The 15,840-nt window shown below is 42.0% G+C and overlaps 2 protein-coding genes across 2 annotated transcripts in view; both read left to right on the top strand.

The window, feature by feature from the left end:
• LOC126183335 (uncharacterized protein K02A2.6-like) overlaps nt 1–15,840 on the top strand; it is a 242,393-nt gene that overhangs the window by 220,211 nt on the left and 6,342 nt on the right. The window lies entirely within an intron of this gene.
• LOC126183336 (lysosomal acid phosphatase-like) overlaps nt 6,241–15,840 on the top strand; it is a 190,076-nt gene continuing 180,476 nt past the window's right edge. The window contains exon 1 of the mRNA XM_049925200.1: nt 6,241–6,417. Coding sequence (XP_049781157.1) covers nt 6,265–6,417 — 153 coding nt within the window. The 5' untranslated portion in view covers nt 6,241–6,264. The remainder of the gene's footprint in view (nt 6,418–15,840) is intronic.

Here is a 15,840-nt window from a genome sequence, read left to right as displayed (position 1 = left end):
ATTCAATTTTGTGTCTGTGTTGTGGTGTGACGTCCGTTTACAACAGGGAGGTGTAAGGAAGGGACCACCAGATATACATACCTCGTAGTTGTCCCACGCAAGTACCACATGTTACGGCTCTTGCGTTCCGCTTTGGAAATTTTAACTCTTGAATTTCTTTGTTATTACATAGTTCACACCCGTTTATTTGTTGTTTTCATTTCTGTGAAAGGTCTATGCGCCATCTTGCCTGCTCGGACTGTTCATCACATTTACTTAAGACGGTAATATATTCTTACCACATTACTCATATTCTATAACCAATGTACGGTATGAAATTTGTCAAGACTATAGAAGGAGAACAGGCACGTCAGTGACAGCAAAGAAAGTTCATCATTTTATGAAAGAAAAATTTGGTATACGAGCGAGATTGAACCTCTTTGTATTCCAACACCGTGACCACATAACCACGACGCTATGATTGCTGCAACTCGTTGATGTTGTACGTCTTCAGCTTGGATCGTTCGGTGTTTCTATTCTGCTTTTTTTCACAGTTCAGTATACCTTCTTCCTGTTTTCATGCTTGATCTGTCTTCAGTTTTTAACGGGATATCCACTGGGCCATTTTACCACTAAATCTGAGACAGGGGGCGATGGGGAGTTCCCTTCGTGAGAACCGCGGGATTCACGAAGACTTTATTAGGACCACACGCAGCCTAGGGGCTGCAGAATGACGTGCACTGCTACAGATGACCGTTGGCAAGTCACGAAGAACATACATAATTTGACATGGCAAGAAACAAAACAACACTCATGCTCACGACTGGATTGTTGAAGTTTCTGTGTAGACTAATTTCACACTATTTTTCACGCAGATGGTTGCAACGACTTCTGTCGCCACTCTATAAGAGAAAGTGCATATGAGGACAAGGTGAATTTTCCCGCCTGGCATGAAAGACAGTACAAAAATGCACTTCTTTCTCCACGTAGATCACTTTTAGGTCAATGTACTTCACACAAAGGTTTTACAGTGAGTAATATTCAACTCTGAAAAGTTAGAAAAAAACCCTATGCTGCAGTCATAACTTCTTAAATGGACTCGAAACGTTTCCGAACACAGCTTTTCTTATTAGGTACTACATCTAGTGAACAGGGTGGGTGTTTCATTAATTTTTACTTCGAAACACTCAGTTTTTATGTGTTTAAGCATATTGGCAGGCAGATGTGTTGTCTTCACGAAAGGTGATTACTTTTTTTTTTTTTTCTTTTGCAATACGGGACCATGCTCACAGTTTCTATCCGTTCACTGGGTCAGGAAGGCTTGTGTGTAGGCTTCTTATACTTTGGAAGTTAGTCGGCAACAGGAATATTTTTTATCGCTCAAAACAGTTGCTATAACCTTTCTGGAAGACCAAATAGGCACACCATTTCTGAGATGATGCCATTGGCTTCCACAAACTGCACTGAGCGTTTAATTTCTCGCTGCATAGGATGGCTCACGTCTCATCTGTGGTAGCTAAGCTGTACACAAAATAAATCAGAGTGTGGCGTTTTTTGGTAATAAATATGCTACCAGTCGATTTTTTATGATTTATTCAACCATGAACATGTTTTCGAGCCACTGCAGGCTCATCTTCAGATGGAGGTGTTACAGAAACATTGTCTTGTGGACCGAGTGTAACTAGATGCAGTGCAGGTGTTGCTGTCGGAAATGCCGGAAATTTAGTAATCGGTGACCAAACATTTACGAATCCGAAAGTTTTCTTATGTTTTAGGTACTTACAGTGCACTGCCTTGTGGTATTCACATCAGATTCCTTCTTATAACGCGCATTATTACGCTATGATTCAAATAAACACAGTATGTAGTTACACTTGGTTTTACACTGGCTCACAGGATGTAAACATTCGCTGTTTTTAGAAAGAATACAGATATGACAGGTACTGCACTTTTACTACATAGTAGTCTTTGCCAAGAGATGCATTGTATTATGATACAAACATTACTAGTACGGGTTTTACATTTCAGTATATGTTGCTAGCTGCTTACAAAAGGTAAACAGCTAGAGGTGAATATTTAATACACGATTAAAAACTTTTTGTAAGTTACAGAATACCATAGTCGTTACACACCAAGAAGAACAATATTTTTGCAGGAAGATAAATTATTGTCTTTCTTTTTTTGTGACAGGACATCCTGGAAATTCTGAAAGAAAAGGTTTTGCGTTGACTCAGTTAACGCCAGTTTAAATCGCCAGTTTAAATCACAGTCGGAGTTCGTCATCCACAATGGATATAATGAAATCAGAGTCTTTTTGAAAACGGTCCAAACATAGTTGACAAATTTTGTTTCACACTTGCTTTTGGTCACCATTAGACTATCATGGCACTTATCTTGCACAGAACTGTCTCATTGTTAATTTTTCATATTTAGTACATACTCATTCTTCTGGTACATCCATGGCGTCAACTTTAATAGCCGGTCGCCCACTATCATAGTATGCACATTCTCGACAATGTCATCTGTGGTTGGAATTGCCGGACCTCCTCCACGAGTACCAACGAGTACCATCTTCAATAGAAATATGCCCAGATTTAAAGTCAGGTACCTATTTCTTAACCGTCAAAAGTACAGAAGCACCATATTGGAGTTTTGTGCTCAAGTTCCGTACTTGCATAAAATAATAATGAACTAAGGACGTATTGCACTGATTGACTGTTCCGTCCATTCTTGGGGAATATTTTATACATTACGAATGAAACACTGACAACAGTGGTGTAATATTCTACAATATTTATTATTTGAACTGGTTGTCGGCTGTTGCGCCATCGTCAGGTATCTTACCTTTGTACCTGATGATGGCCTAACAGCCGAAAACCGGCTCGTGTAAAAATAATAAACATTCTAGAATATTACACCAGTGTTGTGCGTGTTTCATTCCTAATTAAGGATGGATCCGCCTTTTTGCAAGTACACAGTTATTATTTTGCTTTAAGACCCAAACATGTTTCACCACAGTTGTGGCTTCCTAAGTAGTTTTTTTCTTATATTTTACAATGTGTACGTCCTGCAGCTACCAACTGAAATCAGCAACAAGGCTAAATTACTACACGGCATCATTGCTGTATTTGGTTTGTTCTGTGCTGTGGCTGGTTCGTATTTGTGTGCCATACGTGTTTTTGTTGTTTTTGTGTTGTTGGAATGATGTTTTCTCCTGCTCATTTGTGAATACTGAGTCTTATTATACAGGGTGTAAACGGTATAAGGCGCCAAAATTATACAGATGGCACATCTCGCAATGCTTGACACAGAAGTCTAGTAACACGTTTGCGTATCTCCTACGGTTGTCCCAGAAAAAAACAGTTCGTCTCAGGATAATGGTTTTGGAAAAGTAGATCATTGGCCGTGCAGTACGTAAGCAATCGGTTCCTGCTAGTGCCCGTGCGCGTATTGACATCGCGAGCGTAAATCATAAACAGCCTGAGTGGCTGCGTCATTGTAATACACCGAGCGACGACAGTAGGCGAGTAACCTGTGCAGATGTTATTGCAACTCTATTAACTGTTAGGATGGAAAGGAGATTTACTATAGCTGAACTATGCGATATGCATTTAATTTATGGCGAGGCAAAAGGTGTTGCGAGGGCAGCTGTACGAATTTATCGAGAACGCTTCCCACAAAGACGACTTCCTGCACGAAAGACATTTGCTGCTGTGTACCTAAGGTTTGTGTCATTGTAATTCTCTACTTGTATGCGATTATTATGCATTTACATCTCAATAAAGTACAGTAGTTACCTGCACCTTTGTAAATTTTCGTCCGCATGCGAAAAGTATCTTCTGTTCTGATATGCTTTCCGCTTTTTTTTTTTTTTTACATCATGACAGAATACAACTGAGGAGTACGTATTTAATTTCCTTAGATTGAGAGATACTGGCTCTTTACTGCCCCGCGCAGAAGGCAGAGGCCCACAACGCGCCGATCGTACACTGGAAGCTGAGGAAAGAATTCTGGACCGCATACAGGAGGATCCTTCTCGGAGTACTAGAAGCATCGCCCGCCACGTGGGTATATCGCACACTGTCGTTCATCGCACTTTGCAAGAGGAGCGTCTGCGGCCTTACCACATTCAACGTGTACAAACATTGGAAGAACAAGATTTCCCTCCACGACGTGAATTCTCAGAGTGGTTTTTGTTACACAGTGCGCAGCATGATTTTGTCAACAAAATACTCGTCACAGATGAAGCGTGTTTCACGCGCGACTGAATAACTAATTTCCACAACATGCACACGTGGAGTGTACACAATCCTCGCCACGTAGTGGCAACACATTTTCAGCGACGTTTTTCCGTAAATGTGTGGGCGGGTATGCTCGATAATTACATTATTGGGCCCTATGTTTTACCTGCACGTTTGACTGGTAACCATTACCGAACGTTTCTAGAGGAAACATTGTTACCAACGTTGTTAGAAGACATTCCGTTAGGCATACGTCATAACATGTGGTTCCTCCACAATGGTGCTCCACCCCACATTGGTCACAGAGTACGCAGATTTTTGGATAGTCGATTTCCAGGACGATGGATCGGGCGTTCGGGTCCACGTCGATGGGCAGCACGCAGCCCTGATTTAAATCCACTGGATTTTTACTATTGGGGCCATATGAAGGAACTTGTTTATGCTGAGCCAGTAAATAATGTGGACGAATTGACGCAGAAGATTTTAGATGCTGCCAATACCATAAAGGCCAATGTGCATGTGTGTGAATGAGTGCGACGAAACTGGGTTCGCCGTAATGAAGCATTTGTAGAAGCGAATGATGGTCATTTCGAGCATTTATTGTAGTATTGGCGTAAGAGGAAACGAAGTAATGGGTTTTCTTTTCGTTACGATGTTGTTGTACAGAAGGAAAATAATGTGAATTTAGTATTCGTTATGGCATTACCGTAAAAAGGTGAAACAGTTGATTGTAATTAACGCACAACTATCTACTTGGTGATTGATTGAATTTGTACTAATGGAAATACATTGTGTTTGATATTAGCTTGTCATTACTACTACGACCTTCGTTATCGACTTGTTGAGAAACAGATTAGTTGTATTCAATTCACGTAAAGCGAATCACACATTCTTGACATCCCAAAAACCGTTTACATTCCTTTTTTCGGTACCACCTGATTATCACACCACGTCGTTGTACACGTCTAATGATTTCAGTCCTCTGGTCGGCTCGTTGCCTTTCTCTGGCCGCCCCGTCATTGTAGGCAATAAGCTCGGTATGCCGTGTACTGTCGGGTGACTACGTAAACAGAAAGGCGTATACTATCTATCCTACCAACATTAGGTTTTAATAATACAAAAATAAAGTACATGATACAAGAAAACGTCATTAGACTTTTTGTCAAGCACACCGAGATGTACCATCTGTATAATTTTGGCGCCTTATACCGTTTACACCCTGTATGTTGCTGTTACTTGAATACACGTTTCACTGCACAAATAGAAACGTAAATTTTTGCAGTGAAACTGTGTCCAAGTCACAGCAACATAATAAGACGCAGTATTCACAAATGAGCAGGAGAAAACACCAGACCAACGACAGAAGACAACAAAAACACGTTTGGCACTCAAGTACGAGCCAGCCATGGCTCACGACAAGCCAAATGCAGCAGTGATGAAGTGGTTAACTAATTTAGCCTTGTGGCTGATTTCAGTTGGTAGCCACTGGACACACACAATGTAAAATAAAAGAAAAAAGCGCACTTAGGATGCCACTACTGTGGGTATTAAAGCAAAACAATAATTGTGTACGTGCAAAAAGGCGGACCAATCCTTCACTCCTTAATATAAAAGCACATAGGATGAATCTTCATCAGCTTGAGGTAAATTTCTGACGAGGTGGATAAACCGTTCAAAATGCCGAATTTTTCGACAGCGCGGCATTCTAGCTTATCACACGCGCATGCCAACATTTAAAAAGCCGTATGAACTAGTGAATTTCGCAGATTTGTGTTATTGCGCAACATAACGAAAACGGGAATGTCATTTGTATGAGCGCCATCTGTGAGCAAGATTAAGAAATTTTCATCTTGCTCTCGTAAGCCTGGATCTCCGCACCAGGAAAGAATGCGCGCTTCTGGTTGTGAATTCGTAAACAGTCGGCGTCACACCTAGACAGCGCTCGAGCCTACTGATTCGGGCAACCGCCGTCGGAGCGCTGCCGTCAGCTGTGAGAAGCCGACGCTGGCAGTGGGTTGTCAGCTGACGCGCAGCGAGGCCGGAAATGCCTGGAGGTCGGCTGCCGTGTCAGCGCAGGACGCTACGTGTGGCGGGGCTCACTTGCCTGGGCGCCACTATCGCAGTTGTGTTCGCGCTCTACATCTCCCTTGGGCGCACGGAGAAGCAATCCTACAGTTCGTTGAAACTCGTGTCTATTGTGAGTACCTATGTTACTCAGCACGCACTCGAATATTCGCTTGAAATAATCAAAATGAATCATAGTCTTAGGTAACTGAAAGTGGCTACAGGCGTACATAACTGCATACTTGACGAGTATTCATAATCGGGCGTCTTGCACAAGCGTGTACAAATCCCTCTCGCCTTCACAGGGCTCAAACATGCTTGCAGAAGCATCAGTTCGTAAGTGAAATGCGTCTAACTCACCTGGGGAGGCCACGACATTCGGTTATCGAGTTTACTTCAAACTTTGTATACTTTTAGAAGTCCATCAGGGCAACTTAATTTGCAAGTAGCAACGCGTACTACTTACGCGACTTCGAGAAAATCGCAAGAGAAATTTTACGCGTCAGTGCTGTACCTACCGGTGCGTTGCGTCCCTGAACACGAGATGGCAGCTGTCATGTGCTCAGAGTTCAAGCTCCGTTATCGGGGTCGCTGGATCGAGTCCTGCTCGTGTTTTTTTTATTTATATTTATTTCAATACTAGTCACATTATTTCGTACATAGCACAATTGAAAGAAAACATGATGTAGACACGTGTATCAGCGGGAACGTTTATTGATTTTCCAATGTTATTTGGCTATTTGCTAACTTTTCTTACCACAACAAAATTATATTTATAATTATCGACAAGTAAATGACCCAACCCATAATGTTTTCCTGAAAATGTATTTTCGAACTCCTTTGTACCTGCAATCGGGTAAGGTAGCGAGGACTGCTTTACACCAGAACATTTCGATCCGCAGACACAGGTTTCAAGGAAGATAGGCTTGGAAAGCCAAAGTCACACATCGATACATAAAGGTGTACGTGACTTTATTCAATAATACAACGCGTTACAATATGCCAGACCGTGAAGATAATGTGCGATTAATTGGCGGATGTGCTTTCGACATTACAAGGTGCAGCACAATATTTTTCATACAAACCCTGGAAACAAATTATAACGGCATCTACTGCATCGAATGGAATGTAATTACTCCGCACACACAAGAAATCTTCAGAGTTTCCAAGAAGAAACAAAGCTCATTGACACTTTGTAAAACTTCTTTCTTCCGATAATTTCGATGCAAACCATGAGTGAGGTAACATTTTCGTAAATATAGGTGCCGGAAATTGGCTGTGTACGACTGAATATATCGTGGGTCGACAGAAGCGTCGGCTTTGACCCTTGTGTTGTGTGTGACGTCATGACGGCGCGGAGTTTGGTTTGAGTGTGGCTGTCTCCAGTTCTGTTTTATCTTATTTTATTTACTTTTCTGATCTGTTCGTTCTATCTCGTGAGATTTATTTTTTAATTTAAAAACACTTATTACTTATTTTAATTGTCTGTTTCCTCCAATTTCTGTTTTATTTTATTATATTTATCTTTCTGATCCGTTCGTTCTATCCCGTGAGATTTTTTTTTAAAAGACAAAAAACACTAATCGGCTACTGAAGCATCTTTACCTTCTATGGGTTGCAGGGGTTACGACCCCTGGGGAGGTGGGTGGGTATTCATGCATTTACACGTTGTAGCTACGCAAGGCGTCTAAATTTATTTATATTTAGTTTTCCCCCCACCCAAAACACCCCATTTCCCGCGCTTGTCCCGTTAGTGTCATTAGGCTTCTTGTGGAAAGTGTGTGTTTTTGTTTCCGCCATATTTGTGACGTCATGGGTCAAAGCAGACGGGAGGGATCGGACGCTTCCGTATTTCCTATATTGTAATAGCATCTTCACGAGAAACAATTTTTCGTTCGTTGTCAATCAACTATCAATAAGTTTTAAGGCGCTTGATAAAGTTTTTAACTTGCCAATAGGAATAAAAGTCGCATAATATTTGTTATGATAATAAAAAGTAGTCAACAGTGAAATACCATTGGAAATCCAATAAAAGTTCAAGCGAATATGTGTGTCTTTTCGTATAGTAGCTTTCAAATGTAATAGGTACGAAATAATATGACTAGTGTTGGAGAAAAATACAAATTTAAAAAACCGTTAGCGGGACTCGATTCAGCGATCCACCGGTTGAGGAACTTGAACGCTTACCACATAACCGCCGTCATCGTGTGCTTAGGGTCGCAACGCCTCGGTACTTCTCTTGCGATTTTCTTGAAATCGCCTAAGTAGTACGCCATACTGCTTGCACATTATTTTGTCCTAATCGTCTATTTAAAGTATACAAAGTCTGAAGTATATCCATGATCTAACGCATGGCCTCCCTTTGTCCGCTGATGATGTGCTCGCATGACTGGTGCAAGTTAGCAAATTATTTTACAAAGAGGTGGAATTTTCCGCACTGTGCTGGTTTCATTGGTGGAATACAAGCAGAGAAGAGTTTCTGCAGCTACAGACGGCTCATTTGATTTTCAGTACAAACATACTCTGAGACTGGTTCTACATGTCACAGCAGACTTCAATTATACATTTTTCGTGTTCGATCTGATGTTCTGTCGCACAGATGGCAGAATATTGGATGGTGATGGTGGTCTTCGGAACAGAAAATCTCTGAGGGATTTCGCAGCACGCTTTAGAATTTTTCACACCGCTATAAATTTGGAAGTAGGTCCTATTGATAAAGTAATAAAAGGAACTGTTTCTTTACATACTTATTTAATGACCGATATGGGTCGAACGTATGATCAAGTGGTTCAAATGGCTCTAAGCACAGTGGGACTTAACATCTGAGGTCATCAGTCCCCTAGACTTAGAACTACTTAAACCTAACTACCATAAGGACAGCACACACATCTACGCCCGAGGCAGGATTCGAACCTGCGACCGTAGCAGCAGCGCGTTTCCGGACTGAGCGGCTCAAACAGCTCGGCCACAGCGGCCGGCGAAAGTATGATGCTTGTGATTCTGTAGATTGTGATATCACATGATATGGCGTAATTCATGTTGACATAGGATCCACAGCCGGCTCCAGCTACTTTTACCGCCCCGTGCGGAAATTTCAAGCGCCGCCCTCTCCCTTGCATTTTCAGACATTATTAACCATTTTTACAATGCAATTCATCCATGACGTCTTAATTTCACATATCACCCTTCCTCATACATAGATTTGACAAAAATACGTCTTTAATACCAGAGACTGGTATGGAGCAGTGGTCAGTGAGACAGAAGTGATACGTGTACTACGTAAAACTTTGATTTATAGGCATCTTAACTGCAAAATTAATTATACAACCAAAATTCAGTTATTCTACATCTACATCTACATTCATACTCCGCAAGCCACCTGACGGTGTGTGGCGGAGGGTACCTTGAGTACCTCTATCGGTTCTCCCTTCTATTCCAGTTTCGTATTGTTCGTGGAAAGAAGGATTGTCGGTATGCCTCTGTGTGGGCTCGAATCTCTCTGATGTTAACCTCATGGTCTCTTCGCGAGATATACGTAGGAGGGAGCAATATACTGCTTGACTCTTCGGTGAAGGTATGTTCTCGAAACTTTGACAAAAGCCCGTACCGAGCTACTGAGCGTCTCTCCTGCAGAGTCTTCCACTGGAGTTTATCTATCATCTCCGTAACGCTTTCGCGATTACTAAATGATCCTGTAACGAAGCGCGCTGCTCTCCGTTGGATCTTCTCTATATCTTCTATCAATCCTATCTGGTACGGATCCCACACTACTGAGCAGTATTCAAGCAGTGGGCGAACAAGCGTACTGTAACCTACTTCCTTTGTTTTCGGATTGCATTTCCTTAGGATTCTTCCAATGAATCTCAGTCTGGCATCTGCTTTACCGACGATCAACATTATATGATTATTCCATTTTAAATCACTCCTAATGCGTACTCCCAGATAATTTTTGGTGTTAACTGCTTCCAGTTGCTGACCTGCTATTTTGTAGCTAAATGATAAAGGATCTATCTTTCTGTGTATTCGCAGCACATTACACTTGTCCACACTGCGATTCAATTGCCATTCCCTGCACCATGCGTCAATTCGCTGCAGATCCTCCTGCATTTCAGTACAATTTTCCATTGTTACAACCTGTCGATACACCGCAGCATCATCTGCAAAAAGCCTCAGTGAACTTCCGATGCCATCCACCATGTCATTTATGTATATTGTGAATAGCAACGGCCCTATGACACTCCCCTGCGGCACACCTGAAATCACTCTTACTTCGGAGGACTTCTCTCCATTGAGAATGACCTGCTGCGTCCTGTTATCTAGGAACTCCTCAATCCAATCACACAATTGGTCTGATAGTCCATATGCTCTTACTTTGTTCATTAAACGACTGTGGGGAACTGTATCGAACGCCTTGCGGAAGTCGAGAAACACGGCATCTACCTGTGAACCCGTGTCTATGGCCCTCTGAGTCTCGTGGACGAATAGCGCGAGCTGGGTTTCACATGACCGTCTTTTTCGAAACCCATGCTGATTCCTACAGAGTAGATTTCTAGTCTCCAGAAAAGTCATTATACTCGAACACAATACGTGTTCCAAAATTCTACAACTGATCGACGTTAGAGATATAGGTCTATAGTTCTGCACATCTGTTCGACGTCCCTTCTTGAAAACGGGGATGACCTCTGCCCTTTTCCAATCCTTTGGAACGCTACGCTCTTCTAGAGACCTACGGTACACCGCTGCAAGAAGGGGGGCAAGTTCCTTCGCGTACTCTGTGTAAAATTGAACTGGTATCCCATCAGATCCAGAGGCCTTTCCTCTTTTGAGCGATTTTAATTGTTTCTGTATCCCTCTGTCGTCTATTTCGATATCTACCATTTTGTCATCTGTGCGACAATCTAGAGAAGGTTTCACAAGTAGGGTCTGTAACTAACGTGTGTTCATTTTTTCTCGTTTCCTGAGCAGAGGATAGCGTGCGACGCAAGACCTGTAGCAAACAGCATACCTGAGTACTACACTGTCGACGGTATCGTCGCCGCTTCTACTGTACAAAGTGGAGGGTCATAGGACAGCGAGCGACGTACATATAATTGCTGTATTTGTTGAAAAAGAAGGGTGAAAATCGCCAATGCGTAGTCAGTATGTCCGCGGTACCTAAAGGAAAAACAGCTGCGGTCGAATATCGAGAAGGCGTTCTTTGCGACATGCCACCACCGTGATTTATGGCTCAAAACAAAGTTTTGAATGCACTTTCAACAGGAAAGTAACAATTACATTCTAAAGTTATTGCAACGCAAACAGTGTGAAACACGGCGTAACTGGATAAACAGTTCGTGCAATGCACGTGCACGTGAATTGCTTCAGTCCAAAATAAGGTCTGACAGGTTTTCTGTAATAACTTTATTATTAATAGCTATTACTCCTGGCTTCAACACTGAGATAATAGGGAATGAGGGAATACTTCATAGAAGTTACAGACTAAGGTGAAAAAAATAATTGAATGGATTGTGGCAAGAAATAGTGCAATGTAAATGGCATAAATGGCAAAGTATGGAGAGGGAGTTGTGGGCAAGGATGCCATATTTCTTTCAGCGTGTAAACATCTCTTAATAGCAACGTCTGGGTTAAAAAGATTATGTTATGTGACGGATAGTGCATAACTTACCTATTTCGAAGTATTTTTCTCAGCTGTATTCCTATAGGCATTTAAGGAATTTTCACAGCATAATATGTTGACATTTATCTTCATCACAAAGTTTTTCCCATCTCGGGAGGGGGCTTTCATGCTGGTGTAGGTACATTTTAAGATTTATGTAGACGTCGAGTAGAAATAGAGTAGCCATCATTGCTTGTAGCAGTCTTCGCTGCTTTGAAAGGCGCAACGAAGGTAACCAACTCCAGCGCTTCCTCTGTCATCTGCTTTCACACTACCGTAGACAGCTTCCAGTAGGGAATTAGATTCTATGAATGATTTGTATTTCTAACTTTTTCTCACACTTCTTCATTTATACATAACTGTCCCTAGGTTGTTTAATCCTCCTCTCGGAACCATTTTAAAGTCTAGGATTTGCCCCCCCCCCCCAAAAAAAAAAAAGAAAACTCCCGCCGTGGGCAGTGGCACGGTTCGCCTCCCTCCTCTCCGTCACCCCCCCCCCCCTCTCTCCCCCAGGGCCGACATTGAGAACACCAGCTAAATCGATATGTTACTATTACGGAATTATGTCTCTGGAAACATTTCACTTGTTGAAACTTCCTGGCAGATTAACACTGTGTGCCGGACCGAGACTCGAACTCGGGACCTTTGCCTTTCGCGGGCAAGTGCTCTACCATCTGAGCTACCCAAGCACGACTCACGCCCCGTCCTCACTGCTTTACTTTTCCCAGTACCTCGTCTCCTACCTTGTTGATAAATATATTGAAAAATTCATGAACTGCTTTATACGAGGGCGGTTCAGAAAGTAACCTCCGATCGGTCACAGTGCGGGTTGTGGGGGGAGTAGCGACGCCATCTGTGCGTTCACGCACTCAACAGGTCAGTCGGCATCAAGTCGTGGTCGAGTGAACGTCGTACCTGCGCTAGTTTAGTTTTTGTGGCAGTTTGAAATGTGTGCTGCAATAGAAAACCCCGCCAAATGTGAAGTGCGTGCTGTCATAAGGTTTTTTACAGCCAAAGGATATTCTGCAGCAGCTATTCATCGTGAGCTTTGTGCCGTTGTACGGACCAAGAGTCATGAGTGAAGGAGTTGTCCGTGAATGGGTACGTTTATTTAAAAGTGGACGAGAAAACGTTCATGATGAAGAGAGGAGTGGTAGACCATCATTGGTGACTGACGAACTCGTTCAGACAGTTGATGCAAAAGTTCGTGAAAATCGACGTTTCTCAATGTCGGAGTTGTCTACTGGTTTTCCACAGATTTCTAAGACTCTCTTGTACGAGATAGTGACAGCAAGATTGGGTTACCGTAAGTTCTGTGCACGATGGGTGCCCAAAATTCTTACCGACCACCACAAAACTCAAAGAATGGCCTCTGCATTAGACTTTCTGTCACGTTATGAGGACGAAGGAGAACCATTGTTAAACAGAATCGTGACCGGTGACGAAACCTGGATTAAGTACGTGAACCCTGAGACAAAAGAACAATCAAAGATGTGGGCACATTCAAATTCGCCTACCAAACCAAGAAAAGCCTCGCAAGATTTTTCTGCCAGAAAACTGATGGCAACGGTGTTTTGGGATGCCAAAGGGGTGTTGTTGGTTGAATTCATGGAACGTGGTACGACCATTAATCAAGACGTGTACTGTGAAACAATAAAAAAGTTACGACGGGCTATACAGAACAAACGCCGTGGTACGCTGACTTCCGGTATCGTTTTTTTGCACGATAACGCCCGTCCTCACTCTCCTCGCAGAACAACGGCCCTTCTTGAGTCCTTCAAGTGGGACGTTATCAACCATCCACCTTACAGCCCAGACCTGGCGCCAAGTGAGTATCACCTCTTCATGCATTTGGAGAAATGGCTCGGGTCACAGCGGTTTGATGACGACGAAGAGCTCAAAGATGCGGTCACAGGCTGGCTCCAGGCACAAGCGGGTGATTTTTATGCAGAAGGAATTTCAAAGCTAGTGAAGAGATACGATAAGTGCCTCAATCGCTATGGAGACTATGTAGAAAAATAGTGCAAAGATGTAGTTGTAAGATGTATATATTAAAATATTTTTATTTAACTTGGTATATTTTTTTTAAATCAACCGGAGGTTACTTTCTGAACTGCCCTCGTAAATAGTGACAAGTTCCTGGGCGACAAAACATCGTGCACTAACAAAATAAAATCAGAATAAGTAAAATGAACCTGCGTATGAAAGTTTTATACAAACAAATAAAGGCAAATACCTTTAACTATAATAGTGTTGTTGTAACGAACTCCAAATATTTTTCAAAACCTACTTCACTTACTTCTCACTGCTCAAAATTAGTTGCAGGCCTTCTAGGCACCTCTTGCTCACACAGAAAGCTAAACAAATGAAGATGCCACTGCATTGATTTGTACACCTGACGCGCAGCAGTCCGTAATTTATAATTGCTTTCCACGTTATATTCTTTCCCTACGATAATTTGATCTTGGTGAATTTATCCTCTCAATTACATCTTTCTCTACTGCAGGATAAACTGCTTTATATTTAACAGGAAGATTATACGCAGCATCTCTTTTCACTTTGTCATAACGCGTCTTCTATTCGATATTCCACAGGAAAGGCTAATTCTCATAACAACGAATAAAATCTTCAAGGAATTCGAGGTTGATATGTATCGGTTCGCTCGACATGACAGCTACGAAAACTAATCTACTACTGACGCATTCTTGCACAAGCCTCCCCATTCTTGGTGCACACACTTGCATGCTAGCACAAGCTTACATAATATAAAATCGACAAAGCAGCGTATACCCTCCTTATAGTTGCACAAATTTATCGCACACATGTCGAAGCATCCTTATGTAAAACGCTTGCGCATAGGTGCCTGTCAAGCATGCAGTTACGTGTGTGGCCATCTTAGAAAAACAGTGTCTTGATTGAAGCTCCATGCTGTGTCACCTGCAAACGCATGTACACATGTGTACAACCCTTTTGCACCCTGTTACCAAAGTTACCTAATCTATTTACGACTATATTGCTTTCCTAGTGTTTGGCGTCGTTGGCTACAAACTTGGTGGTCCTTGGTTCAATTCCAGGTGGTAAATTCGTTTTTTTCTGGCGAAGTGTCTTTCGTTTACGACTGCCACCAACCTCAGAGCTCTACAGTATGTTTCAAGAATATGAATTTCAGAACAATGTTTTGTTAAAAGATTTTTCATTGTATCGTGTAAGTTTTCAAAAAATTAAACTTGTGATTTTTATGGAGGTTGGATGGGACGGGCGAAGTTGTGTGGATGAAGAGGTCGGGGTTCCGCCCCCTAAAATTTAAGAAATTAAGCATTGATCCACGTTAAATTATCTAAAGATGGGGGATCAATACTCCAAAATTGAAAACTTTATTAATATCGACAATCTCGCAGAGGGAACATCATTTACTGCACTTTATAACTGCCACATACGCGTAGACTACGCGTTACAACACGAATAAGCTTAAAAATTTGCCCAAGGGTTGTGAAGCGTGTTAAATCAGTTGGATTTCCTTTTTTTTAAAAAAAAAAATAAGTGTCCAGACATGGCTGATAAATTCGTTTTTTGGTCAACATACCACTCACTAATGCGGCATTCATCATGCACAAAGCTATCTCACAGTTCATTCTTCATGCAAAATAAGCCGAACTAGATAGTTTGAAATGCCTGTAGCGTCAGCTGTTCAATATACCTTTAATCGCTGAGACCAGACTGGTGCACTTTCTTGATATCTCCATCAGACATAACTATTTTAGAACCTCCCCCCCCCTCCCCACTTGGATCCTCATAAAGACAACTGCGGCCATGTTTGAATTCTTAAACTATTTTAATGGAAGACCTCATCCCCTAGAAGCCTACGCCAAATTTTGGTGTACTGTTTGACCGTGAAGTCTT

Source organism: Schistocerca cancellata, chromosome 4, assembly GCF_023864275.1.
Source record: "Schistocerca cancellata isolate TAMUIC-IGC-003103 chromosome 4, iqSchCanc2.1, whole genome shotgun sequence".
Lineage (NCBI taxonomy): Eukaryota > Metazoa > Arthropoda > Insecta > Orthoptera > Acrididae > Schistocerca > Schistocerca cancellata.
Note: the sequence above shows the minus strand (reverse complement) of the source record. Positions and strands in the feature narration are given on the sequence as shown.